The sequence below is a fragment of the Gopherus flavomarginatus genome, chromosome 3, assembly GCF_025201925.1.
Source record: "Gopherus flavomarginatus isolate rGopFla2 chromosome 3, rGopFla2.mat.asm, whole genome shotgun sequence".
Taxonomy (NCBI): Eukaryota; Metazoa; Chordata; order Testudines; family Testudinidae; genus Gopherus; species Gopherus flavomarginatus.
The window spans coordinates 205,445,354-205,472,626 of NC_066619.1; the positions used below are offsets into that span (position 1 = coordinate 205,445,354).

At 41.0% G+C, this 27,273-nt stretch overlaps 1 protein-coding gene across 7 annotated transcripts in view; it reads left to right on the forward strand.

The window, feature by feature from the left end:
• GRIA2 (glutamate ionotropic receptor AMPA type subunit 2) overlaps positions 1–27,273 on the forward strand; it is a 117,260-nt gene that overhangs the window by 40,668 nt on the left and 49,319 nt on the right. For all 7 annotated transcript variants that reach the window (XR_007773449.1, XM_050946310.1, XM_050946305.1 and 4 more), the window contains exons 4-6: positions 1,680–1,876; positions 5,045–5,098; positions 9,492–9,653. Coding sequence is in view for 6 of the 7 variants with exons in the window: in XM_050946310.1 (XP_050802267.1) it covers positions 1,680–1,876; positions 5,045–5,098; positions 9,492–9,653 (413 nt within the window). In the remaining variant the exon portion in view is untranslated. The remainder of the gene's footprint in view (positions 1–1,679; positions 1,877–5,044; positions 5,099–9,491; positions 9,654–27,273) is intronic.

The window sequence follows — 27,273 nt, forward strand, 5'->3', positions numbered from 1 at the left end:
AGGTGCAGTGACCCAGTCCCACCAGGGTCTGCTGTCCCCACTACCCCTAATTGTATAGACACCTGGCTATGGCTGCTCTCTTCCCCACCTTTACTCTGAGGTTCTTTAAGGATGCAGTCTGTTGCATGAGGCCCTTTATTGAGCCTGCCCATAAAAAAACCAAGAGATCCAAGCTGCCACTTGGAATCCATGGAGAAGGCACTAAAAAGGGAGAGTCTCCCAAGGAAGATTCTATTTATTAAGGGAGATTTAACAAGCCTACATCTAAGTTTATAGCATAGAGGCCTGCCCTGATCTGTTTTAATCTGTTGATTTGATTTTTAGATAAGATATCTATATCTTTTTAAAAAAACCAACAGCCATCAAAAAATAAAAGATTTCCCACACACCATGTAAAGATCCACAGTTGTTTTCAAGAGACAATGAATGTAAAGGTTTAAGCCTGAAATGATGGTGACCAATCTTGTATATCATTAACATTTTCAAAGTGTCAAAATTAATTGTTAAAAGTCTATTGGTCTTAGTTTAATGAACCATTTGCAAATTACAATTCAAATTTAATTCTCATTGTGTTCCTTGTCCAACTATGTGTGTAACTGCTATTATTGTTAATGAGAGTAATGTGTGAAACTTTCTTTACATATTGTGGCAGAAACTTGTCTCAAATAAAATGCATGACTCAGTTTATTTACACAAGTCAGAAATTATTACTCAGGTTTTATGGTACACAGGCAACAAAGTGGTTTTGAAAAATCTACTGACTTGGGATAAATACTATATGCCATCCTAGAAAAACTCCTTTTGGGATTCTCTGGGTAAAAATTATAGCTGATAATTCTCACTCACTGCTGGCACTTGGAGAAACAGTTTTTATTTCAGGGTACGTTTTCATTACTGGCACTGAATCACATCTTCCTTTATTCTGTTCTCCTTTACTTTGTGAAAGGGAAATGTAGACCAGTAACATTTCTACTGATCTTACAGAATATTGTTAGTTGTTAAAATTGTACTCAGAATCCATCTCGCTATCAAGATTCCATGTCCTTCCAAAATAAAATAAAATAACATCAGATATCTGTAAAAATTGCTTGTGAGGTATTAGTAATGAAACTGTTTAGGGTTAGAAAGAAAAGCATTTAATCAGATCTTCTATAACTGGAGTTATTACTTTAGTCAACAGAAATAATGGCTCAAAAAGCACCATTGAAGTAATTGGGAGTTTTGCCTTGACCTCAATGGCACTGGGATCAGGATCAGGCTTTAAATGCATTGCCACTGAAGCATGGGAAAATAAACAGTTCAATAGCATTTAGTAATAAACAAGAGATGGTGTTCCTGTAATTGGATCATTTTTCTCCTAAAAGGCGTTGGAAGCTTTTATTGTAGGGTGATAGAATTTCTTCTTGAGGCCAGCTGAAGCAAAAACAAAATGTAATTGTTTATAGGGTCCAATCCTGTATTCCTTGCAATGACCTATATGGAAATTGTGTGTGTACAAGGCATGGAGGATCAGGGTCAAGTGCATCACCTTTTCAAGAGAGTTCTGTCACAGCTGTCTTTTTCTGTTTGTCAGCCACACAAGTTACTGAGTGGTCTTTAAAATAAATAAGCTACAATTCACATGTTTTGGGCCTGTGTTATTCTTGCAACTTTATCTATCGTCTTTCACCTCTTACCAGGCTTATCAACATTGCAAGCTGTCTTGGATTCAGCTGCTGAAAAGAAATGGCAAGTGACTGCTATCAATGTAGGAAATATTAACAATGACCGAAAAGATGAAACTTACCGTTCACTATTTCAAGATCTGGAGGTGAAAAAGGAAAGACGAGTGATTCTGGACTGCGAGCGGGATAAAGTGAACGACATTGTTGATCAGGTTTGCTACACTCAATTTTTAAATGACAGCAGAAATGGAAGACTTCTGGGTTGTATAAGAATACATAATGAGTGCTCCCCTAGTGCTGCTTTATCAGCAGTTTTTATTTATGTATGATTCTATTTTGATGATCCCTTACTTTACCCTTTGAATCTTTTCTATTCTATATAGGCTTTTATATCATGCTCATCACTGTAGTGTCTGAGTGCCTTTGAGTAGTGTATTAAGCAATATGACTACATATCTGCCACATGTTTGTTCTCTCATCCTTTCCCTAGTGGAGTGTTTTGTTTTGGTAGTGTTTTTTAAAATATATATAAGTATTGCGATGTGTTTATGTTAGACAAGGCAAGGTCAAAGATATGCACCTTGCTTTCAGAGTGGAGTGTGGTGAGGTTGGTGATGTTCCTTATCTCATGGGAAAGTTTGTTCCACAGTCTCAGGACACACACACACACACACACACACACACACACACACACACACACACACACACACACACACACACACACACACACACACACACACTTTTACTCTTATTTTTGAGAGTTCCATTGTGCCAGAGGAGCAATAATAGATGTGTTTCTATGATGCCGATGTAGCAAAAAGATACTTCCGATAAGGAAGTAAGTCTGTTGCTTAATGTGGGTTTATTATTATTTTTCCTATATCCAATACAGTGGCTACTCATCAATAAATAGATTTGCAATTACCAATTATAAAATCCCAAACCAATAATTGATAATCATTTAATATGGAGTAACTAATCTACTCAATCTAACTGCAGTGTCTCTTGGAGCAGCAGCTACATGCATATATGCATAGTTGTTAAACCTCCGCAATAAAAATATTTACTTACCAAATAGGCTTTAAATAATGTAATACATATAACTAGTAATTCATTTAATTATGTTCATGTACTATATGTCATCAGTGGGCTCAACACAAGGGTTTCTGGATGAAATTCTGTGGCCTGTCAAATGCTCTAATTGTCCCTTCTGGCCTTAACATTTACAATACTTAGTGTTAAATACTGCATTTACTTATACCCATATACTCCACTGAAGCCAGTGTGTGGAACTTGGCCAACTAATTCTTGGTTTAATGTAAATTATAGGACGCCCATCCCTGCCTCTTTGAATTTGTCAGAAACTAAATGAGAGAATCAACTAAATCTCCTTCCTTTTCAAATTGCTGCTACTCTCGCTTATTTGAAAGATGTGGAGAGACCTGAAGACATGTGGAGACCTCCGTCTTCTAGTCTTTATTTTTTTAGGGCAGTATAAAAGCAGATGGTTCTATTGGTCCCTTGTGTCACCTGCTAGGCAGGGAAATGCAAATATCTTTGAACCACATGACTCCCTTAAAACTCTGGATTGATTGTAAATTATTTTAGATCAGCACCTGCATTAGGACCCCAAGACTGGGAGGTATACTGAATAGTGCAGACCCAGAGTGCCTTCCTCTCAGTACAGTTATTGGACTGGGTGGAGTCTTTGATGCCACTGTCACTTCCCAGAAAAGAGACTGTTGCAAGTGTCCATGTAATGCAAATTGATTGACAAATGATTGTATTAGGGCATCCATGAAACTGACTATACACAAAGTACTGTCAAAAGCGCAGGGTAAACAAACTAGAAAAAAGATTTTTATTTTCTAATCTTTTTTAGAGGTGTTTACAAAGTAGGCGGAAAAACATTCAGGCAACGTTTTGATTTTTAACTTGACAGCATCACTCTCAAATCCTAATTCTGCAAACACTTCCTGCCAAGCATAGTGCTCATTTCTGTCAGACCAATTTAAATACCAAGTATAGATCTTGATTCAGGAAAGTACCTAAGCATATACATAATTTGAAGCCCATGAATAGTCCTATTGAAGTCAATAGTGCAGAGTGATGATGAGACTGCTCACTTAATAAGCCCTACACTCAGGAAGTGTTTGAAGAATCAAGCTTTTAAGTAATACATATGGTATGACAGCTACAGTACAGAAGAGATCATATAAAAAGATATAAATGCCACAGATATATTATATCAATAATTGCAAATTTTCTAATCAAATTTAATCATGTATTCATTCATCCCTAGCTTCACAGAAAAATAATATCTTTAAAATTGTCTCAAAATCAAGCAAACAAAACTACTATCTATATAAATCCATTCTGCGGTCTATATTTTTGAAATTTTGTTGCCATTTTGGAGTAGACATGACTGCTTTGGGGAGTGGCAACTTTTTTTTGCCTAACTAGTATTTTGGGGTCCCTAATAACTTTCATGTACAATTTTGAGTGTGATCATTTTCTAATACTTCACAGAAATAAATTAATAACAGAAGAAAAATAATTACAAGCTGACTGCTACATTAATTTTCACCTAAGAACACTCTGTGAGCAAATTTAAATACAGTGATAATGAGCCCTAAATCTTTTATAATAGTATACCTGCTAAGATGTAAAAATATAAAATATTACATGAATTGAATGAAGCTAAAGTTTCTATCAAACAAAAGCCTGAATTTATAGAAAAAAGGTGCAGCTTTGATGGGTGCCAGTGTAGATCGACTACCTAGATCTTGGATGCAGGCATGGCCACTTGTGCCTCTCTTCCCATTTCCCCTGAAAGCCGATAAGTAGGGAGTGGGCAGCATAGCAGGGATGGACAAAACGTTGGCTCCATTTCCCCTTGCCTCCACCATTTATTGTCCAGGACAGCTGAGCCAGCAGAGAGGGTATCATAATTTGCTGCTGGTACTGCCAACAATAAATTACCGCTCTTCCAGAGTAAGGAGAAAGCAGGGAGGGAATTGTGCTACAGAAGGTGTGTCTGAGGCACAGTGCCTCCTGGGACTGTAGTCGGAGTATGCCTAAAGATACAGTCTAGTCCTTGGAATTCAATACACCTCTCTCAATGTCTTGTGGACAAATCTACAGCTGGTGTAAATCAGCATAACTCTGTTGACTTCAATGGACATGTGCTGATTTGCACCAGCTGAGGATCTGGCCCATGGTGTTCTGGCTAAAATAAAAGCACATATTTTGAAAAAACGCAATATAAATAAATAAAGATTAATGAATAGAACTAATCTGGGGGTATTTTACTCTTTTAGGGTAAACCCATATAGTAACTGTTCATTTTCAATTAAAATGAGTTTTCTTTTCTTTTACAGGTTATTACGATTGGTAAACATGTGAAAGGATACCATTACATCATTGCAAATCTGGTAAGTGGTTTCATTATTGCCATGTGCCTATATTACTCTTTTTAGTGTTTATAGTAACATACCAGGACAGTATTATGTTGTTTTATGAGCTTGTAATAGATTTTTTTTTTTGGTGTGGGGGGATGTTAAATTTCTTCCTCCTTGCTAAACTTTTGCTATTTTATTTCTTACAAAACTGTCTTTGGGGATGGTGCATTCAGGTATTGAATACTTTCTATCAGGTTCCCCTCAATGGGAGTTGAGGGTGCTCATCACCTCCAGGAAGATGTTCAGCATTTTGCAGGATCAATCTTTTAAACTATATACATGAGAGCAGTCCGAGTATATGTGGGAATTAGAACACTTATTGCCCTCCAAGTAGACCACATCATTCAGTTAGGGAAAAAAACATTACCATTGCAAATTATTTGTGCCATTAATTGGGGGAACCAGTTTTTTGTGTCCTTCTGCTTTGTTCCTGGTGCATCTTCTCTTTTCAAAATTCCTTGGTTTTACATTTAGGCTGCTACTGTAATTAGTCCATGCATGCAGTTCTCACTGAAGTTAATGGAATGTAACAGGACAGCCATAGCAGGTCTTTCTTACCTTGGATGTTATATGTGTGGTTAAAATGAAACAACAAAAAGTAAAGTAAGTCAGATGTACCGAAGTAATATGCCACCATCCAACCAAACCATTCCAAATTCACCTCAATACTGACATCTGATAGCCTATCTAAAAGAGATTTAGCAAACTCTTTACAGTGTTTTGAGGTTAATGATCTGAACTGCTATTTTCCCTTTTTTGAAAATGAAGAGCCATTGAACTCAATGTAGCTATGCTGATTTACACTAGTAGAGAAATTGGCCCAAAGGCCAGATTCTGAATGCTTGATTCTTCATTACTCAGTTCCTGTGCTTGGGGCAGGGACAGAACATGGGGGCAAAGTAGCTATAAGCCACTTTTATGTTTCGTGTATTGTGGTACTTTGTAGGTGCTGGACTTGGCTTAGGGCTGCTCTAACTTACATTCTGTTTCCACTGGTCGTCTAAGTGCTCTGGGAAAACAGAAGAACTCCAGACATGCCACTGCCTGCTCCCAATCTACCCTCTATCGAACATCAAAAAGCCTCCTCAACTCGCATGTGCAGGACATATTATGTAGGGGCCATTTCTACCCACTTTGAGGCCCCTTTCTGCTGCTGAAGTGATATAAAGGGGTGTTGGATTAACTGAGAATCAGATCCTGAATGTCTGTTTAAAAGCAGAATAGCAGGGAAATATATTTGGTGATAACTTCATTTTTATCTTTCTTGAGAATAAAAGACCCAAACCCCATTTACTGCAGGTTTATTAAACAGAGAAATATGTCATGCCTATGAAATTTGAAGAACTACGAAACTTTGCTTAATTTCAAATCAATGTTTAGTTTTGAAGGACAGCAAATATATTTGTTTAAAAAGTGTGACTAGTCCATTTCAATACACGGATTGATATTTCAGCCATTTGTTCTCGTTTTGCAGCAGAGAATCTGTGTGATTGTAATTTACTGAACCAAACTGTCTCAAAAATATTCTAGAGATTCCTTTTTAATAATACATTTGCATAGTACAAAATTGTACAGTAAAAATTCAAATGCAAATATTATAGATCTTTATATAATGTTCTACACAATATATAAGGCAAGTACATTTTATCAGCCATCAGCGGACCCATAGCTAATTTGAAATGTGCATTCCATGAACGACAATCATCTTTGACTTTGAAGGATTCCTGATGACATATGGTTAATACAGTGCATTATGTATTGCATGTTTATATCAAACCAACCTGCTGTTAAAATCAGATTCAGAAAGACTGCATGATTCCTATGTAAATACTCATATTAGCAAGCAATGTGGCATCCCCTGTGAGCACAGCAGCTAACATGCATTACCATAGCAATTGTGACAGCTTTTGGTCATGGCGGTTGGTGTTGCTCCTTCTTTTTTGTATTCATTGTGAAAATATTTTGGGTGCACTTCAAGTTAAGTGTCTCAGATTAAGGTTTCCACTGAAATTAATTAGCATCATTATCTATGTTGGTTTAGTAGTGACAGATTATTAAAATCAAAACATCTTTATTTTAGTTGTACAGCTGAACGATAAATATACACCCATCATGGATCAGCAGTTCATTAGTTGGGACCAAATCCTTCAGTCCTGACATGAAGCCCATTTGACCTCAGTGGGAGCAGGAGTGGGACTTAGGAGTTTTGCAATTGTAAAGACTATTGAAATCAGAGTATATTTTTGATTCAGTAAGAAAAAGGACTGAAGGATTTGGCTACAGGTGTATGTTTAGCGTACAGTAACTATTATATCTACATACACACTAATTAAAAGTATACACAAGTTACTAAAATGGTATTTACTGAGGGTTCTGGAGAAAACATGGGGCTTGGGAACAAGACTGAGGAACACTTTTCTCCCCCTTTCCTATGGTTCTCCTGTGGTCAGCAGGAGAGGAGAACCCACAGTGAGTCTTGTCTACATGATGGGGTGAATCATTCTATAGCAATGTGATTTCTGAAGCATATTGTGTACATTAATTGGCCCATGATAGACCCTACTGGTGTACACTAAAAGTTGCCTAGTGCGTTTTACCATAGTGCTATTTGAAATAGGACTACATTAACATGTGCTAGAGGACTCTTAGTACATGCCAGCTGGGTTCACGAGCCCGTTAGTGCACAACATGTTAGTACACGTTAGAATTGTTAGTACACGTTAGAATTTGCATCAGACTAATGCTCCACGTAGACTTGCTCTAAAAGGCTCTATATCTCCCTCTCCCTTCCACAGTCTTTCTCCTCTGAGGGCACTAATTAGGCTTGTCAGAGGTAGAAGAGCCACGTAAGGGTGAAGGGATGAGGATAAGGATCATTATTACCTCAGACTATTGGAGGGCTGACAAGCTCCTAAGAATAAGTGAGGAATAGTTATTACTGGCTTGGTAGAGACGCACTTGGGTGATCTTTGAATGTCCCTAGTTGTGGAGCTTCCCTAATATCAGCTTCAACGAGACAGGGATACTCTCATCTCTTCTGCCTCTCCAGCTGTCTGTTCTCACCAGTCCCATGCTGGGACTATTTTAAAAAATGGAATTTCCCAGAGAAAATCTTAAAGGTGAAAGTGAGGGTACATAGCAATAAGAATCCTACCAAGAATATTGTAGCGAGAGCAAAATTAAGAAAATAAAAAATCATGAAAAACCCAGGGAATTCAGAGTTAACATTAAACTTACAAGAAATGAATATACTTTGAAAGTATGGACATTCACAGCTTAGGGACCCAAACTACCTTAACTGTTCCCTATAACAGTGCCCCGAGAAAATCAGAAACTCAGACTACAGAGAAAACCTATCCAGGCTGTCGTCATCTTCTGTCTTAATTACTGTAACCTCCTTTCTGCTCTTTCTGACATGCATGTTATCCTCCCCTGCCCAGTCTGTTCAGAGAGCAGCTGCTAAAATCATCCTGTATTTCTTGCCTGTCATTCTGACCACCTTTTTGAATCCTTTCATTGGCTTCCCCTTTTCTGCCATAGAAGGTCTTTGGCTTCAAGGCTATTTCACAGCTCGGCTCCTCCCTGCTGTCTACACTGGTCTCTTCCTTATGAAGCATAAAGAAAAAAATGAGATGTAATTGAAAAATCACCAGCTTATTTGACAGCTAGTTTATCAAAAATAACATAATTCCCCTCATTTAATGTGGGCAAGGCACACTTCACTGTAATTCATTTTCTGTTTATACTGCATATACATGAAGCAAGGATATAACTAGGCCCTCAGAGTCATGTATTTGGCTTCCACAAATTTTTAGTGGAAGCCCTGTTCCCATGTATCTATGGGTGGAATTTGGCCCTAACAATTTGTCTTAAAATGACTTGCTTCATTCTCTAGGCTAGAACAACTTTATTTCCTTGACAAAATAAGAATATTCATATCAGCAAAAATAATATTTTATTACAGGGAAGCTTATAAGAGTTTTCGTACATATTCTCTGTGAAGGCAAATCATAGAAATCCTTCAGTGAGACAATGGCTGACTCACTGTCACTGGTTTAGGGATAGATTGTGTAGCTGTTTTTCATGATAGTGAGTGCTTACTCACGTGAAACAAATAGGGTTGCTCACATGAGTAAATGCTCGTCGTTAAAAAGGACTGCTAAATTCAGCTTTTAATTGGTAAAGGTGAGTGACAAGACACACTCTCTGTATCTTCACAGTGTTCCCAACCACTGCTGGCCCTCAGAGCTCTGGTCTGAGCCCAGATCCCTGAGAAAGGGAAATGTTGGGTTACATTTCTGCAATACTTGTACCTACTGATCTAATAGACATGGTGAAATAACTGACGCATGTTTTCTGTGCCCAGGGATTTACTGATGGAGATTTATCAAAAATCCAGTTTGGAGGAGCTAATGTCTCAGGCTTTCAGATAGTGGACTATGATGATCCCCTGGTATCAAAATTTGTACAGCGCTGGTCAACACTGGAAGAGAAAGAATATCCAGGAGCACACACCAGTACAATCAAGGTACATTTTTTATTCATTTTAACTCAAATAGAAGAGAAGATGGGGTGGGTTTGGGGAGAAAGACAAAAGATAGAGCAAGGCATATGAAATCAGCCATGCCAACAATGTTTTATGTTCCTCCAAGCTACTTTTAACATTCTTTCCCTTAGGACTGGTTAACAGAGATCCTGTACTGTCACAAATATTCAAGATAACGTTAATTTTTTTGTACCACTATAAAGCTGTGCCTGGCAGCATGTTGTGCAGTTGTTTATGATATGACCATATAGGCACTGACATTTGGGGGGGTTATTTTTTTTCTTTATTTTAAAATCTCTTCCTTAAATTTTCTAGATGAAAACATACATGCACACTCACAAACACACTTGTGAGCACACACATCCACAGCCCTTTGTGGTATTGCATCATCTTCTTCCTGCAATATCCTGAAAAATAAATGGCTTATAAATGCATGGAAAAGCATTGTATTTTGAGAGAGATGTTTAAGTCAAACAAAGTCTGTTTTAAAATTAAAATATTCACAATAATCTGTACTATACTAAAAGAGAGGTGTGGTCTGATTTCAGTCCTGAGTGATTCACTGAACTAATCATTTAATTTCTGTATTAGTTTCCCCTCATGGGAAAATCAGGATAATAATACTTTCATACTTTAAAGGGGTGTTGTAAGGATCAATTAATGTTAGTAAGGCATATTGAAGATGACCAGTGCTCAGTTAATACTTAATGATTTTAGTATTTATTTATAGATTCATCACAATTAAATCAAATAATCAGAAGCGTCAGAGGAAATATGTATTGGGACTAAAAAGTGTTTACATAAGTAGCATGTTATCTTTACTATATTATACTAACCATAAGGAGATAGATAAACGTTCTCATCTGATGATAAAAATTCTCATCAGGACTATGAATTGCAGAAAACAAACAAACGATGTGCAACAACCATAATATAATGTAAAGTACAAATGAATATAGCTGGTTACTTAATTGTGACAGTTTTTTGGGACTCAGTCAATGACATAATTTTATTGCAGTTACCTTTGTGCATATGATTGGTTAAAAAAGTTATGTGCACAAGAATCCCATATCCTATTTCCCTGACAGAACAAGGTTAGGACTGCATCCTGCCTCAGTTCGCATGTGCAATTTGCACTAGTGCACTGACTGAAGGTTTGGTTTGACTGTGAATGATGAATACAACCTATAAGTTGTTCTCCTCTGAGTTCTTTGAAGGCTGCTGCTTTCCTTAGAGCCCCATTTTTCCCCCTTGCTCTACCTTGCTCCTCAAATAATCAACTGAAATTGATTGTGGCCTGGAAAGTATATTTTACAATGAAAGACAAAGGGAGCTCAAGCTATTTTGCTTATCAGGAAGTAGATTGAGAGGCTATTGGATCATTGTGGTTTATAAGGAAGGATTACTGGTAAATGTCAATAAAGGTCTATTTCGCCGTACACACACAAACTGATGAAAAAATGTTTCCCTCATTAATCACTGAAATTTAGAGATAAACAAAGTAAGAAAAATGCTGCTTGAGAACTTACTAGAGTTTAAGGATATTTATTTTGTATAGTTTGATGTGTGATGTTGACAAGTTGTGTTTTATGCAGTGTTGTTATAGCCGTATTGGTCCCAGGATATTAGAGGGTGAGGTAATATCTTTTACTGGGCCAGCTTTGGCATCCCTCTCACCAACAGAAGTTGGTCCAATAAAAGATATTATTTGTGGGTGAAACCCTGGCCTCACTCAAGTTAATGGGGGGGTTGATTTCATTCTATGCATCTGTGAAGAGTCATACTGAAGTATCCCAAAAATAACAGCAATGTAGAGTGTGGCAATATACTCTAGTCCATCTTTTGTTGATACTTCCTTTGCCCATATAAGGAGCTTGACTGTTTAAGTATTATGGGTGTTGGAAATTTGTTGAATTCCTAACTATGCTGTGCAGAAAATTGTGACAGTGTGAATCAAGTACAGTAGGCTAATTCATTTGATATGCATACATTTTCATAAAAAATGCATGATAAGCTCTAATGGGTGGAAATTGAAGCTAGACAAATTCAAACTGGAAATAAATTTCCTGTTTACAAATTTTTAACAGTAAGGACAATTAACCACTGAATAAACTTATCTGGGGATTTCATGTATTCTTCATGACTAGAAGTTTTTAAATCAGATTGGATGTCTTTCTAAAAGATACACTCTAATTGAATCAACAGTTATGACCTTGATGCAGAAGTTACTACATGAACTTCTGTAGCGTGTGTTTTGCAGGAGGTCACATTAGATTATCATAATAATCCTTTGTAGCCTTAAAATCTATGAAGCTCTGATGTGTAGTTCTTCTAAATCTTCCAGAGGAATTTATCCATCTGCAGCTTTCACCTCTGCTATTGTTTGAAAGGGATGAGTGGGAACAGTTGTCTTTTATGGAAGCAAAGTCATCTGCTACTGATTCTTCTGTGTTTATTGATTAGAACAAAAAAAGAACTGAATCTTAAGGAATAGCTTTAGTTTTAATATAATTATATAACAACCATTGGGTCTGAACTTGCATTCTTTTGAGTTTTTATGTTGTCTGAGCAAGGAGGGCAGGAATGGTCCAATGAATGATACTTAATGTTCAACAACAGCTACATAAAATGTATGTTAAAATTATTAAACCAATTTGCAAATGCAAGAAGGCATTCAAACACTTTTGTGAGGTGTATTATGCTGGGTACACTTGGGAGCTTCTGGAGGTATTCTACTTTCTAGGGGCAATATCCTACAAACCCACTACTATATTATTTTGGTATAGCATTTTACCCTTTTCATACACACACAGCCAGACAGCCCTGCCTCTCAGTATATAGGAGGACAGAGACATGCCATAGTCCATTCCCTGCACAAGGGAGATAGGGGCAGAGCAGGTGGCCTTCTTTACCATGGGTTCTGCCTATATGGCACAGTTTTGTCTGAAGGTGGCAAGTATTACTAATACTTAATCACATTATTCAAGTGTAATTCCAAAGATAACATCACCAATTCTGTATCAAATGGGCATGAGCTAATAGGAGATTTCTATTATGGATATGTAAATTAAAGGAGGTTACATGCCCCCAGACTAGTCACTGCAGATGCCCTCTGGTTGGTGGCAATGGTGCTACTGCTGCCTTGTATTCTTCTTACTAACATCCAGATGGAAATGCAAAGGGCCATTTTACATGATAAAATGGAATGTAGTGCAAAAAAGTGCTTTTAAAGGGGAACTTAGTTTTTAATAAAAATAAAAATTCTTAAAGCCCAATTCAGAAGTTAGCCGCAACAATATCACTAGCGAATCACTTTCTTTTTAATACAATTTTTAATATATAATTTTAAAATAATTGGGGATTGCAGAGTATTATAGCATAAATGATGCAGGACTGGGAAATCTGTTTTGTCAATTACACCATAATTAGGTATACCTGTTGTAACTGAGGCTAAATGAAGTTTTCTCTAATTATTTTTAATATATACTTTTTAATATACTGAAGTCCATGCTTTACTGGTTTGGGACTCAGCTTTTTTCAGGATTGATACCTTATAAGGTATATTCCTTATAATATTTTATCCTATTAATTGTAGTTATGGGGTTGTTCTCATTTTCCACATACATTTCTAAAACAGCCAGTGGCCTGTGGTTCTTGGTCTCCCCACTTAACTGGAATTGAGGTTATTTTCGTTGTCATGCAGCAAAAGCAAAAGTCACATTTAATTTTGAAAATGCAAAATAATAAAACAATTAAAATCTCAAAGCACTATCAGATACATTATTACTGTGAAGCACCTACAGCTATACAGAACGCAAAAATAAAGTCCATGCCCTGAAGAACTATACATCCAAATGATGCATGCACATGTGTGATGAACTGGGAAAGTTCTTAATGTTTTCTCTGAGTACTGTGTTGGTGCCTCAGTGTCCCCATGGCAGTTCTTAAGTATCTGGCAGAGCAAAGGGCCAGTGCACCTAAATGCCTGGCACTCTGTCTCCTAGCAACTGATGGCCTGGGCCCCTCCCCTGCAAAGGTGCCAGCTGAAGGTGTTGGAGACAAAGGGATCAGGTGACCTCCTGGCCCAGGAAAGAGGCTGAGCAGAGATGAGGGGCTGGGAGGGGTGGTTAGTCTGGAGCTGGCTGGGGTCAAGGGTGGAGGGCAGACCTGGAGGTCGGGCTCACTGTCCTCCAGATTGGACCCGGCCGAGGGGTCCGGTTCGCTGTATCTACAAGCTCTGTTTTAGACCCTGTTCCTGTCATCGAATAAACCTCTGTTTTACTGGCTGGCTGAGAGTCACGTGTCTGACTGCAAAGTGGAGGTGCAGAACCCGGTGGCTTCCCCAGGACCCCGCTGGGGTGGGCTCGCTGTGGGAAGCGCACGGAGGGGCAGAGGATGCTGAATGCTCCAAGGAGAGACCCAGGAGGTGAAGCCGTGTGAGCTTCTTGCCCTGAACAAGTCTGCTCCAAGGGAGAGGAGGCTCCCCAAAGTCCTGACTGGCTTGGTGAGGAGCAGTTCCAGAGCATCGCCCGGGGACTCCGTGACAACTGGTGGCAGCGGCGGGACGTACTGCACCCCGTGAATGGCGCTGCTTGCAGTAAGTGACTGGGGAGCAGTAAAACAAAGGAGGGATAATGAGGACCAGGCGTGCTGAAGGCTCAGAGAGGGACGGTTTCAGGGGGCAGTTAACCTCTGGGAGTGTGTGACCAGCGAGAAGGACTGTTGGAGTAACAGGGTCCCCCTGAGGACTGCAGCCAGCAGTCTCAGGGGCGGAGGAGCTTGCCGCTCGACCCTGGGAGAGAGAAGGATTTTTGCAGTAGCAGGGTTCCCCGGGGGATTGCAGGAGCAGTCCCAGGGGCGGAGGAGTCTGCAGCTCGACCCTGGCAAAGAGGTGGTGATCACGAGAAGGGCTGGCACACCAGGGGTTCTTCCTGGAAACCATGGGGGAGCCATGAGCACACAGGCCTGTGAGTCCAGAGCCACTTGGGAACGGTGAAGTGATGGCCTATCACCATCTCCTTGAGAAGGACATTGTGATCCTGTGCACAAAGAGAGGGTTACACATGGGGAAATTCACCAAGGCACAGTTAATCGTGCAGTTGGAGGAGAAGGACCGCTCTGAGGAGCAGATTCCTGGCCCAGATGGGGCTACAAGAGGATCTGAGAGCAGCTGGAGCATCAGCCAGGCATCCCCGGGAGTCTGGTCCCCAATCAGACGAGGGTCTTCACGATTGGGTTCCCCATCAGGAGATTGGAGACGGATGGGATGGGAGCAGAGCCTGAGAGAGCGAGAGGACCGTGAGAGAGAGCAAGAGCCCGAGGAAGAGCTGCAGGAGAAGCAGCAGCAGCGTGGACTGGTGATGGTGGATCAGAGAGACATAGGGGGCTGCCCAGGGGTTAGTGGGGAAACACGCCTGCGGGGGCGAGACCCTGGGACAGAGAGAACTGTGGTGGTGCAGCCCCAGATGCTGAGGGACTGTGGGACCTGGGTGAAGTTCCCTGGGGTGAAGCCCCTCGCCCTGCCTATGGCCCGGATCCCTGTGCAGACACAGGAGGGGTTGGGCTGGCTGGTCGTTGGGGTTCTCCAGGATATCGGCTGGGAGGCCCTGTTGGGGGGTGACTGTCTCCCCATGGGACAGGATCCAGGCCCCGCTCCTGTAACGGCTGAGGGTTTGAATTCAAATCCAGGGAACCAATTGGCTAGGATGGAAATGGTCAGTGAAAATGCAAATGACCTGGCTGGCAGGGGGGAGGGGCTGCAGGGCTCAGGATACCTGCCTACCTGTAACCAGCCCCCTGGGGCTGAGTGGGAGGGAGAGATGCTCCCCGCCCCCCTGCACACCGGAGAGGGGGCTCACGCTGGTTCTGATGCTGTGACCAGAGCAAAGAGCTCGCTGCCTGCCCCCACTGGGACTGCAAGGGCAATGCTGAGCACAGGGGAAGCTGAGACCCCAGCTGAGTGTGGGAACACCCAGGCAGGGCAGGTCAGCTGCCAAACAGGTTTGCCTGGTCCAGATGTGCTGCTGGGAAGTGATTACACAGCAGGGAGGGAGCTACCAGGGACAGGGCTCAGGGGGGCTGTGACTCCAGGCCCAGCCAGCGAGAGGGAGCAGGTCCCACTCCCTGCCCCAGCTGCTGAATCCCAGACCGAGCTGCAGAGGGATCCCTCCTTGGAGAAACTGAGGGAACTTGCTGGCCACAGGGCTGCAAACCCCCTCGGGGAAGGCTGCAGGGACAGAGTCCTGCAGGAGAAGGGATTCCTGTACCAGGAATGGGCTCCCCAAGGGGAAGTAGAACTGGGGGGAATCGGGAGGCGGCTGGTGGTGCCCCAGGAATCCACAGGGTTCTTCCCATTTGAGCTGCTGGATGGGAGGAAAGTGAGGGGACCCCTGGACCTGAAGGGGGAGGATTGGATGGAGAAGGGGGAAGACCCCCGGGGGGATCTCTTCCCTGAGGTGGGAGACAATCTCCCCATCAGGTGTTCCCCGTTCAGAGTCACTGGGAAAGCAGCCCAGAACCTGGAGAGAGAGGTCAGGGACATGCTGGCTTTAGATGGGATCCAGCTGTTTTACAGCCCATGGGCCTCACCCGTGGGGCTGATCCCCAAGGGAGACAGGATGATCTGGTTTTATGGGGGCTATCAAAAGCTTAAAGCCATCACAGTGTCTGGTGCCGACCCCATGCCTAGGCCTGGGGAGATTCTAGACAAGCAGAGGGCGATGGAGAACTTGGCCCTGGCAGACACTGATAACATGTTCACCTTTAGCCAGACCTGGGAGGAACAGGTGTCCCAGGAGAAGAGGGGGCTGGGCTGCCTCAAGGAGGTGGGACTGATGGTAAAAGCTGGAAAGTGCAAGGGGAGACGGCAGAGGTGTTGTGTCTGGGCCACAAAGTGGGAAGCAGCTGCCCAAGCCCAGAGCTGGCCAAGGCCAAGAGGGGGGCTCTTAAGTGCTGGGAGAAGACCCCGTCCCAGTTTGGACCCCAGAGGTATTGGGGTAGCAAAAGGGTTCAAGCCGCATAAACCTTCCCACATGCGGCCTGCAAGTGCCATCAAGCACACTTGACCTAAGGGAGGGCGTGAGACTGGACTGTCCTGGTGTAACTCACACCAAGAGATGGGAGAAATGCTGGGGCATCCATGAGAACGTTGGTGGGTTCGAACTTCCCCAGGTCACTGGCTGGAGTGACCTCGCTCAGTTCGGACTCGAAGGGGGGAGAGATGTGATGAACTGGGAAAGTTCTTAATGTTTTCTCTGAGTACTGTGTTGGTGCCTCAGTGTCCCCATGGCAGTTCTTAAGTATCTGGCAGAGCAAAGGGCCAGTGCACCTAAATGCCTGGCACTCTGTCTCCTAGCAACTGATGGCCTGGGCCCCTCCTCTGCAAAGGTGCCAGCTGAAGGTGTTGGAGACAAAGGGATCAGGTGACCTCCTGGCCCAGGAAAGAGGCTGAGCAGAGAGGAGGGGCTGGGAGGGGTGGTTAGTCTGGAGCTGGCTGGGGTCAAGGGTGGAGGGCAGACCTGGAGGTCGGGCTCACTGCCCCCCAGATTGGACCCGGCCGAGGGGTCCGGTTCGCTGTATCTACAAGCTCTGTTTTAGACCCTGTTCCTGTCATCGAATAAACCTCTGTTTTACTGGCTGGCTGAGAGTCACGCGTCTGACTGCAAAGTGGAGGTGCAGAACCCGGTGGCTTCCCCAGGACCCCGCTGGGGTGGGCTCGCTGTGGGAAGCGCACGGAGGGGCAGAGGATGCTGAATGCTCCAAGGAGAGACCCAGGAGGTGAAGCCGTGTGAGCTTCTTGCCCTGAACAAGTCTGCTCCAAGGGAGAGGAGGCTCCCCAAAGTCCTGACTGGCTTGGTGAGGAGCAGTTCCAGAGCATCGCCCGGGGACTCCGTGACAACATGTAATAAATCATGGCCACATACACATAAAGACACAGCTGACATCAAATCTGGGAACTGCTGCAGGAAAAACTCAAGCCTCTACAACTTGAACGCCATTATGTATGTGATAGTAATAGATTGGATGGTCACTGGAACTAGAAGAAGTTATGATTATGCAGACAAGGCCAACATATTACGTAGTCCCTATTTGACAAGCTCATATCAAACATCGGAGGTGCACTGTAGTTCAGCTCTCATTCTGTAACAAACCATGGTCATATGTACCCTCCCAGGAAGCAAATATATCAGCCTGGATTGAACACAGGACTATCAATACCAAAAGGAAAGCTGAGGTCAAGGCAATAGTAGGCTCTGTAGTGACTGTGATCAGTCACTAAATGATCACATACACTCGATCCATGTACACACTATTAAGCAAATCTAGGCCTACCTTGCGTAACTAACTAAACAATTGTTAGTACAATGTTGTTGACATTTATAAAAAATTATATAAAATTTGCTCACAGACTGAGGTCTTTTATGACCTACCACTTCAAGTGAATTTCTTACCCCCAATATTGTCAGCACCATTGAAAAATCATAAGATTGGTCCCCCCAAAATCATGACATTTTATAAAATAATAAATGTTGGGTTCTTTTTATTTGTCTTCTGTTTTTTGAGACTTCAGGGGCTCATATTTTCAAGCTTTTCTCCAGAACCATGAAAGCTGGACACTTTTAAAAAAAAATGAAAGCACATATTCTGACATAATCACCTGGTACCAGGAGCTGCAGCTTTAAGAAAAATACCCAACAGTTCTGTGAGATTCATGATAACATTGTGAGAGTTGACAACACTTCACCCCATCCCAAACTGCTAATTCAGAAAAAATGAGGTTTGTAATGCAAGGCTGACAATTTGACAGTAGCATTGGTACTTTACCTAATAGACATAGGCATAATATACAGTAGATTACATATCAGGTAGAATAATTCATTTATTTCTGCAACTGAAGAAAGGACTGAATAAACTCATAAATAATGAGGAACAGAACAGTGAGAACTCTTGTTTAAAATGGAATTTCAGAACATGCATCTTAGATATAATCCATTAAGTGAAAATGAATGTACAATTTATGAGTTAGATGACTGCCATTAGTAGATATGTTTCCTATGTTTACATCACATTGTAAAATTGTTCAGTAATGTCAAACTTATTAATAAGGGTTATATAAATGCTATTCCTTTGTACCTGCAACAGTGTTAATGGGAAAAGCATGACTGATTAGGCTGACAATCAAGTAATTCCACAGAGACTACAGTAGTTTATAAAGGCTGAGTTAATGAATTTTAGGATTTATTACTTTATGTAACCAGAACACTGAGATGGAATTGGGGCCATGTTTTCAAAAGTGGCCTTTACAGCTGTGCCTGTAGTTTTGCATTTGCAATTTTTTGTGCATGCATTTTCTCATGCCCATTATTTTGCACAAATTATTGGGATGCAGAGCTGATAACTAGCTGATTTACTATCTGATTTGACTATGCCAATGCATTTTGGACCTACAAATTTAAGTTTCTGTGTTTGCAAAAACTTAGATGTGGAAAAAATGCACACACAAAAAAATTGCAAATATAAATCTGAATACACCATATTAACAGTTTAAGGCTCCTTGACATAAATGATCATTAATCCAAAATGCTTCAAAATTTTTGAAAAAGTTGAATGAATGATCAGTGCAAGCAGGAGTGGATTAATGCAGGATCCACAGAGCCACAGATCTGGTAACATGGTACATGGGTGCCCATGGACCCACAAAGTCCGGATCAAAGACTCCACTTCTGTGGAAGGAAGCATTTGCAAGACAACAGGCCAAAAACCTTCACTATATAACTGATTCTTGACATGTCCCTACTTGTTGCCCAGCTTCTTTCGTTGTCTGACCTACTCTCAGTCAAGTGGCACCACCAGTAGGCTCTGCAGTCTGCAGGGCACAGGCACACAGAAAAAGCAGCAGCAGAACTACTGTTCCCATTTCCTGCCCACCCCAGTGGAGCTTCCTCTTCACATTTTTGTGGCCTGAGGAGGGGCTGTGTTAGGCAGCAGCTGCATATAACTGCATATAACTAATCTGTATCAGAGGGGTAGCCGTGTTACTCTGGTTCTGTAAAAGCAGCAAAGAATCCTGTGGCACCTTATAGACTAACAAACATTTTGGAGCATGAGCTTTCATGGGTGAATACCCACTTCGTCAGATGCATGTAGTGGAAATTTCCAGGGGCAGGTATGTATGTACAAGCAAGCTAGAGATAATGAGGTTAGTTCAATCAGGGAGGATGAGGCCCTGTTCTAGCAGTTGAGGTCTGAAAACCAAGGGAGGAGAAACTGGTTCTGTAGTTGGCAAGCCATTCACAGTCTTTGTTTAATCCTGAGCTGATGGTGTCAAATTTGCAGATGAACGGAAGCTCAGCAGTTTCTCTTTGAAGTCTGGTCCTGAAGTTTTTTTGCTGCAGGATGGCCACCTTAAGGTCTGCTATAGTGTGGCCAGGGAGGTTGAAGTGTTCTCCTACAGATTTTTGTATATTGCCGTTCCTAATATCTGATCTGTGTCCATTTATCCTTTTCCGTAGCGACAGTCCAGTTTGGCCGATGTACATAGCAGAGAGGCATTGCTGGCATATGATGGCGTATATTACATTGGTGGACATGCAGTGAATGAACCGGTGATAGTGTGACTGAGCTGGTTAGGTCCTTTGATGGTGTCGCTGGTGATATATGCAACAAACCTCAATGCCAACTTTGCCCACATATCTACACCAGCAACACCATCACAGGACCTAACCAGATCAGTCACACCATCACCGGTTCATTCACCTGCATGTCCACCAATGTAATATACACCATCATATGCCAGCAATGCCCCTCTGCTATGTACATCGGCCAAACTGGACAGTCTCCACGGAAAAGGATAAATGGACACAAATCAGATATTAGGAACGGCAATATACAAAAACCTGTAGGAGAACACTTCAACCTCCCTGGCCACACTATAGCAGACCTTAAGGTGGCCATCCTGCAGCAAAAAAAACTTCAGGACCAGACTTCAAAGAGAAACTGCTGAGCTTCCGTTCATCTGCAAATTTGACACCATCAGCTCAGGATTAAACAAAGACTGTGAATGGCTTGCCAACTACAGAACCAGTTTCTCCTCCCTTGGTTTTCAGACCTCAACTGCTAGAACAGGGCCTCATCCTCCCTGATTGAACTAACCTCATTATCTCTAGCTTGCTTGCATATATATACCTGCCCCTGGAAATTTCCACTACATGCATCTGACGAAATGGGTATTCACCAACGAAAGCTCATGCTCCAAAATGTCTGTTAGTCTATAAGATGCCACAAGATTCTTTGCTGCTATAACTAATCTGAACATTTTAAGTCTCTTGCTCCTTGCATTCCACACCCTGAGGTAGGTCATTCATACATCTGGCCATACAATGCAGAGGCCCTCCACTGGTCCAAAGCAGAACAAAAAAGGAAAAAAAAAGAGAAAAAAACCCAACCCTAAGTGTGGGATAGGGAGCAGGACAGGTTCATGTGCTCAAATAGAACAAGGGCCACCAGACTATAAAGGAGAAGCAGTGAAGCAGAAAAGAACCTAAGGATTCAAAGAGGGGGCAAAGACGAGTAAGAATGGGCCTGAAAGTTCTAAGTTGAGGGGATAAAGGAAGACTGGGGGCCATGTGGCATAAGAGAAGAATTCTTATAGTATCAAAATGAGACATGAGGCTGAAAAAGCAGAGGAAGAAAGGTCCTTAGAGATCATAAGACAAAGGAGATGAGGAAGGTCAGAAGTTGGAGCTGAGTGACAAAGAGGAGGAGGGGCAGCATGAATGCTTGTTTCTCATGGGGGTATATGACAGTATTGAAGGGGAAGTCGATGCTAGATTTTTATATATTTTGGGTGGAAGTTTTTCCATAGAATGGTGATGCTGGTTTGTCACATATTATTATGTTTTGGGGATGTACTGTATGTTTTTTTTTTTAAATGGCACAGCTGCAGTATTAGTATGCTCCTTCCTATCCTGAGCCTGTTAGATGCTGAACCCTTCCTTGAGCACCCTCAGCTCCTATTGACTTTATTGCCATGCTGAGTGATTAGCACATTGCAAGACAATTCCTTTATTCCTGGTGGAGCACTCCTACACACCATAATAGAAAATGAGAACATTTCTGCAGTTTAAAAAAAAAGATGAATAATCTTATAGCAAGGCTGTCATTCTCTGTTATATTTTGGAGGTTGAGCTCAAGATTCTGTAGAAAGGATACCTTTCAGTATGAAATTCTATATGGCTTTAGAGTCATTTCTATAGAACGTTATTTAATTTTTGTAGAAGCTTATCCCTAGGATTTATCTCCATTAATCTGTGTAGGACTTTCTCATAAGGGTATGTTTAAAAATAGCACACTTAAGGAGCTTAATGGAGTTTTAACAGCTCCTTTTATTCATCTGACACTGACCATTTTTGAAGAGAAGATACTGGGCTATTAGTCTATGCTGCTATGAAAAAATCTGTTTTCTCCTACTTCCTATAAAATGCTGTTTTCAGTCATCTTACATGAAGTATTGTTGAATTTCTTCCAGCAAATTGATTATAAGAAACTATTTTTAAGATCATCTCAGTAACTTCATCTTGGTTGACTGGTAACCCAGAATCATTAATGATATTTTTAATCATACTTAATGGTGCTTTGATTACTAATTTTAATGAAAAAGGAATGTTGATTGGGGATATGGAATACCTTTGCTGTAAGTCACAGAAACTTAGTGGCTTTTACATAACATTTTATATTTGTTATGAGAGTTTTCTTTTTTCTTTCATGGGGGGAGGGACAGGCTGTGGAGAAGAGTAAATATTTATTTGCTTATGGTATGAGTGCAGTGGTGAAACAATAGGCAAGACTAAGCTAGTCTAATATATATTCTTCTGTCCACAGTGGCAACAGGTCATATAATTTATTATACTAATAATAGTAATATAGGATGCTAACAGACAAAATTAAAAACTAGTCCTTTGCTTCCCAGCTCGTACAGTTTTTTGCCTGTATAATAAAAAAGTGACATTGTGACTTTTTTAAATTTTGAGTTTGCCACAGTCTCATTAAAAAACATACAACAACAAAAAACCCATAACCAAAAAAGAAAAATAGGTAGGAACACCTTTAAATTCACTGAGACATGTTGTTGTTGTTTTGTCTTTTTAAATCTCCTTTTCATACCAGTTTGATATTTCCTATACATGTGTATCAGTACCAAAATATTAATCTAATAATCCTTTCAGGATGAGCAATCTGTTTTCATTTACATATCAATCATGTTTACACTTTAACATTTACATCAGTCCTTTCAAATCCATTTTCAGCGCTGCTGGAGACTTTGGTTTTGTATTTATACATCTCATTTTCATTCTCTGTTTTATATTTTTTTATCTTTTCTATTTTCACTGCTGCAATAATAGGCTGAAATGCTGTTGGCATCTTGTCAATAGTTTATATTTTTAAAATGCTGTTTGTAAGCTGTGATATAGTGTTAAGAACATAAGAATGGCCATACTGGGTCAGACCTGAGTCCATCCAGCCCAATATCCTGTCTACCAACGGTGGCCAATGCCAGGTGCCCCAGAGGGAGTGAACCTAACAGGTAATGATCAAGTGATCTCTCTCCTGCAATCCATCTCCACCCTCTGACAAACAGAGGCTGAGGACACCATTCCTTACCCTTCCTAGCTAATAGCCATTAATGGACTTAACCTCCATGAATTTATCTAGTTATTTTTTAAACCCTGCTATAGTCCTAGCCTTCACAACCTCCTCAGGCAAGGAGTTCCACAGGTTGACTGTGTGCTGTGTGAAGAACAACTTCCTTTTATTTGTTTTAAACCTGCTGCCCATTAATTTCATTTGGTGGCCCCTAGTTCTTATATTATGGGAACAAGTAAATAACTTTCCTTATTCACGTTCTCCACGCCACTCATGATTTTATATACCTCTATCATATCTCCCTTTTGTCTCCTCTTTTCCAAGTTGAAAAGTCCTAGCCTCTTTAATCTCTCCTTATATGGGACCCATTCCAAACCCCTAATCATTTTAGTTGCACTTTTCTGAACTTTTCTAATGCCAGTATATCTTTTTTGAGATGAGGAGACCACATCTGTATGCTGTATTCAAGATTTGGGCGTACCATGGGTTTATATAAGGGCAATAAGATATTCTCCGTCTTATTCTCTATCCCTTTTTAATGATTCCTATCATCCTGTTTGCTTTTTTTGACTGCCACCTCACACTGTGTGGATGTCTTCAGAGAACTATCCATGATGACTCCAAGATCTCTTTCCTGATTAGTTGTAGTTAAATTAGCCCCCATCATATTGTATGTTTAGCTGGGGTTATTTTTCCCAATGTGCATTACTTTACATTTATCCACATTGTTTGCCATTTTGTTGCCCAATCAGTTAGTTTTGTGAGATCTTTTTGAAATTCTTCACAATCTGCTTTGGTTTTAACTATCTTGAGCAGTTTAGTATCATCTGCAAAGTTTGCCACCTCACTTTTTACCTCTTTCTCCAGTTCGTTTATGAATAAGTTGAATAGGTTTGGTCCTAGGACTGACCTTTATGGAACATCTCTAGTTACCCCTCTCCATTCTGAAAATTTACCACTTATTCCTAACCTTTGTTCTTTGTCTTTTAACCAGTTCTCAATCCATGAAAGGATCTTCCCCCTTATCCCATGACAACTGAATTTACATAAGAGGCTTTGGTGAGGGACCTTGTCAAAGGCTTTCTGGAAATCTAAGTACACTATGTCCACTGGATTCCCCTTGTCCACGTGTTTGTTGACCCCTTCAAAGAACTCTAATAGATTAGTAAGATACAATTTCCCTTTACAGAAACCGTGCTGACTTTTGCCCAACAAGTTATGTTCTTCTATGAGTCTGACAATTTTATTCTTTACTATTGTTTCAACTGATTTGCCCCGTACTGATGTTAGACTTACCGGTCTGTAATTGCCGGGATCACCTCTAGAGCCCTTTTAAAATATTGGCATTACATTAGCTATCTTCCAGTCATTGGGTACAGAAGCCGATTTAAAGGACATGTTACAAACCATAGTTAATAGTTCCGCAATTTCACATTTGAGTTCTTTCAGAACTCTTGGGTGAATGCCATCTGGTCCCGGTGATTTGTTACTGTTAAATTTATCAATTAATTCCAAAACCTCCTCTAGTGACACTTCAATCTCTGACAATTCCTCAGATTTGCCACCTACAAAGGACGGCTCAGGTTTGGGAATCTCGCTAACATCCTCAGCCATGAAGACTGAAGCAAAGAATTCATTTAGTTTCTCTGCAATGACTTTATTGTCTTTAAGCGCCCCTTTTGTATCTTGATTGTCCCGGGGCCCCACTGATTGTTTAGCAGGTTTTCTGCTTCTGATATATTTAAAAAACCTTTTGTTATTACCTTTTTAGTTTTTAGCTAGCTGTTCTTCAAACTCCTTTTTGGCATTTCTTATTACATTTTTACACTTAATTTAGCAGTGTTCATGCTCCTTTCGGTTTACCTCACTAGGATTTGACTTCCACTTTTTAAAAGATGCCTTTTTATCTCTCACTGCTGCTTTTACATGGTTGTTAAGCCATAGTGGCTCTTTTTTACTTCTTTTACTGTGTTTTTTAATTTGGGGTATACATTTAAGTTCGGCCTGTCTTTGAAAAGTGTCCATACAGCTTGCAGGGATTTCACTCTAGTCACTGTACCTTTTAATTTCTGTTTAACTAACCTCCTCATTTTTGCATAGTTCCCCTTTCTGGAATTAAATGCCACAGTGTTGGGCTGTTGAGGTGTTCTTCCCATCACGGGAATGTTAAATGTTATTATATTATGGTCACTATTTCCAAAGCGGTCCTGTTATAGTTACCTCTTTGACCAGATCCTGCGCTCCACTCAGGTCTACATTGAGAATTGCCTCTCCCCTTATGGGTTCCTGTACCAACTGCTCCAAGAAGCAGTCTTTTAAAGTATCGAGAAATTTTGTCTCTGCATTTTGTCCTGAGGTGACATGTACCCAGTCAATATGGGGATAATTGAAATTCCCCACTATTATTGAGTTCTTTATTTTGATAGTGTCTCTCTAATCATCCTTAGCATTTCATCATCACTATCACTGTCCTGGTCAGGTGGTCGATGATAGATCCCTAATGTTATAGTCTTATTAGAGCATGGAATTACTATCCATAGAGATTCTATGGAACATGTGGATTCATTTAAGATTTTTGCTTAATTCGATTCTACATTTTCTTTTGCATATAGTGCCATTCTCCCTCCCTCCCTCCCCCCGGCATGACCTGTTCTGTCCTTCCAATATATTTTGTGCCCCGGAATGATTGTGTCCCATTGATTGTCTCCACTCCACCAGGTTTCTGTGATGCCTATTATATCAATATCCTCCTTAACATGAGACACCCATCTTATTATTTATACTTCTGCCATTTGTGTACAAGCACTTTAAAAACTTGTCATTGTTTATTCGTCTGCTATTTTCTGATGTGTCAGATTCTTGGACAGGAATTTGTGTTTCAGGAAGGAGATTTTATGCATCCATGCAATGATGATCCAAAAGAATATGTTCTCTATTGTTTACAGTAAATTAGGGTTGACCTTTGTTCTTTTTCTGGCTTTGCTACTGATGTTTCATCTTTTTATGACTCTGTTTCCTCATTTAGAAAATGCAAATAATGGCACATGCTTCTCTTTGTAAAGTGCTTTGAGATTAATGCATGAAAAGTGCTATACATTATTATTTACACTATTTAGACTTTTGGGGAAGGTGGGAGGAAGCTCAATTCCTTGCAAGACCTCATAATTATTGGAGTAGCCTCTGAGGCCTTAGAGACTCAGGGGTGTGATGCTGTCAAGGTATGATTCCCCACTCTGAACCTTAGCGTCCAAAAGATGGGGTACCTGCATGAACCCCTCTAAGCTTAATTACTAGCTTAGAAATGATAGAGCTGCCACCACTCAAAAATATAGTGTTTTGGGACACTTTCTGGCCCCCAAAACCTTCCCTGGGGACCCCAAGACCCAAAACCCCTTGGGTCTCACAACAAAGGGAAATAAACCATTCCCCCCTCCTTCCTTCCTCCCAGATTCTCCCCTCCCTGTGTAACACTGGGAGATCCCTGTGCTTCAACTCCTTGAATCTTATAACAGAGAGGAAATTCACCTTCCCCCCCCTTCTCTCTCCCTCCCAGACTCTCCCTGAGAGAGAGACAGTGATCCTAACACAGAGAGAAATCAGGCTTTTCCTCCCCGCTTCTCTCCTTTCTCCCACCAATTCCCTGGTGAGTGCAGACCCCCTCCCCTTGAGTCTTACACAAGAAATAAAAAAAATCAATCAGGTTCTTAAAAAGAAAAGCTTTTAATAAAAGAAGGGAAAAAAAAGTAAAAATTATCTCTGTAAAATCAAGATGGAAAATGTTACAGGGTCTTTCAGCTTATAGACACTAGAAAGAATCCTCCCCCCAGCACAAATACAAGTTGCAGCAAACAGAGATACAATCCTTCCAGCAAAATACACATTTGCAAATAAAGAAAAGAATCAAGAGACTAAACTGCCTTTCTAACTGGTACTTACTAAATTGAACAGAAGAGGCTGTTTC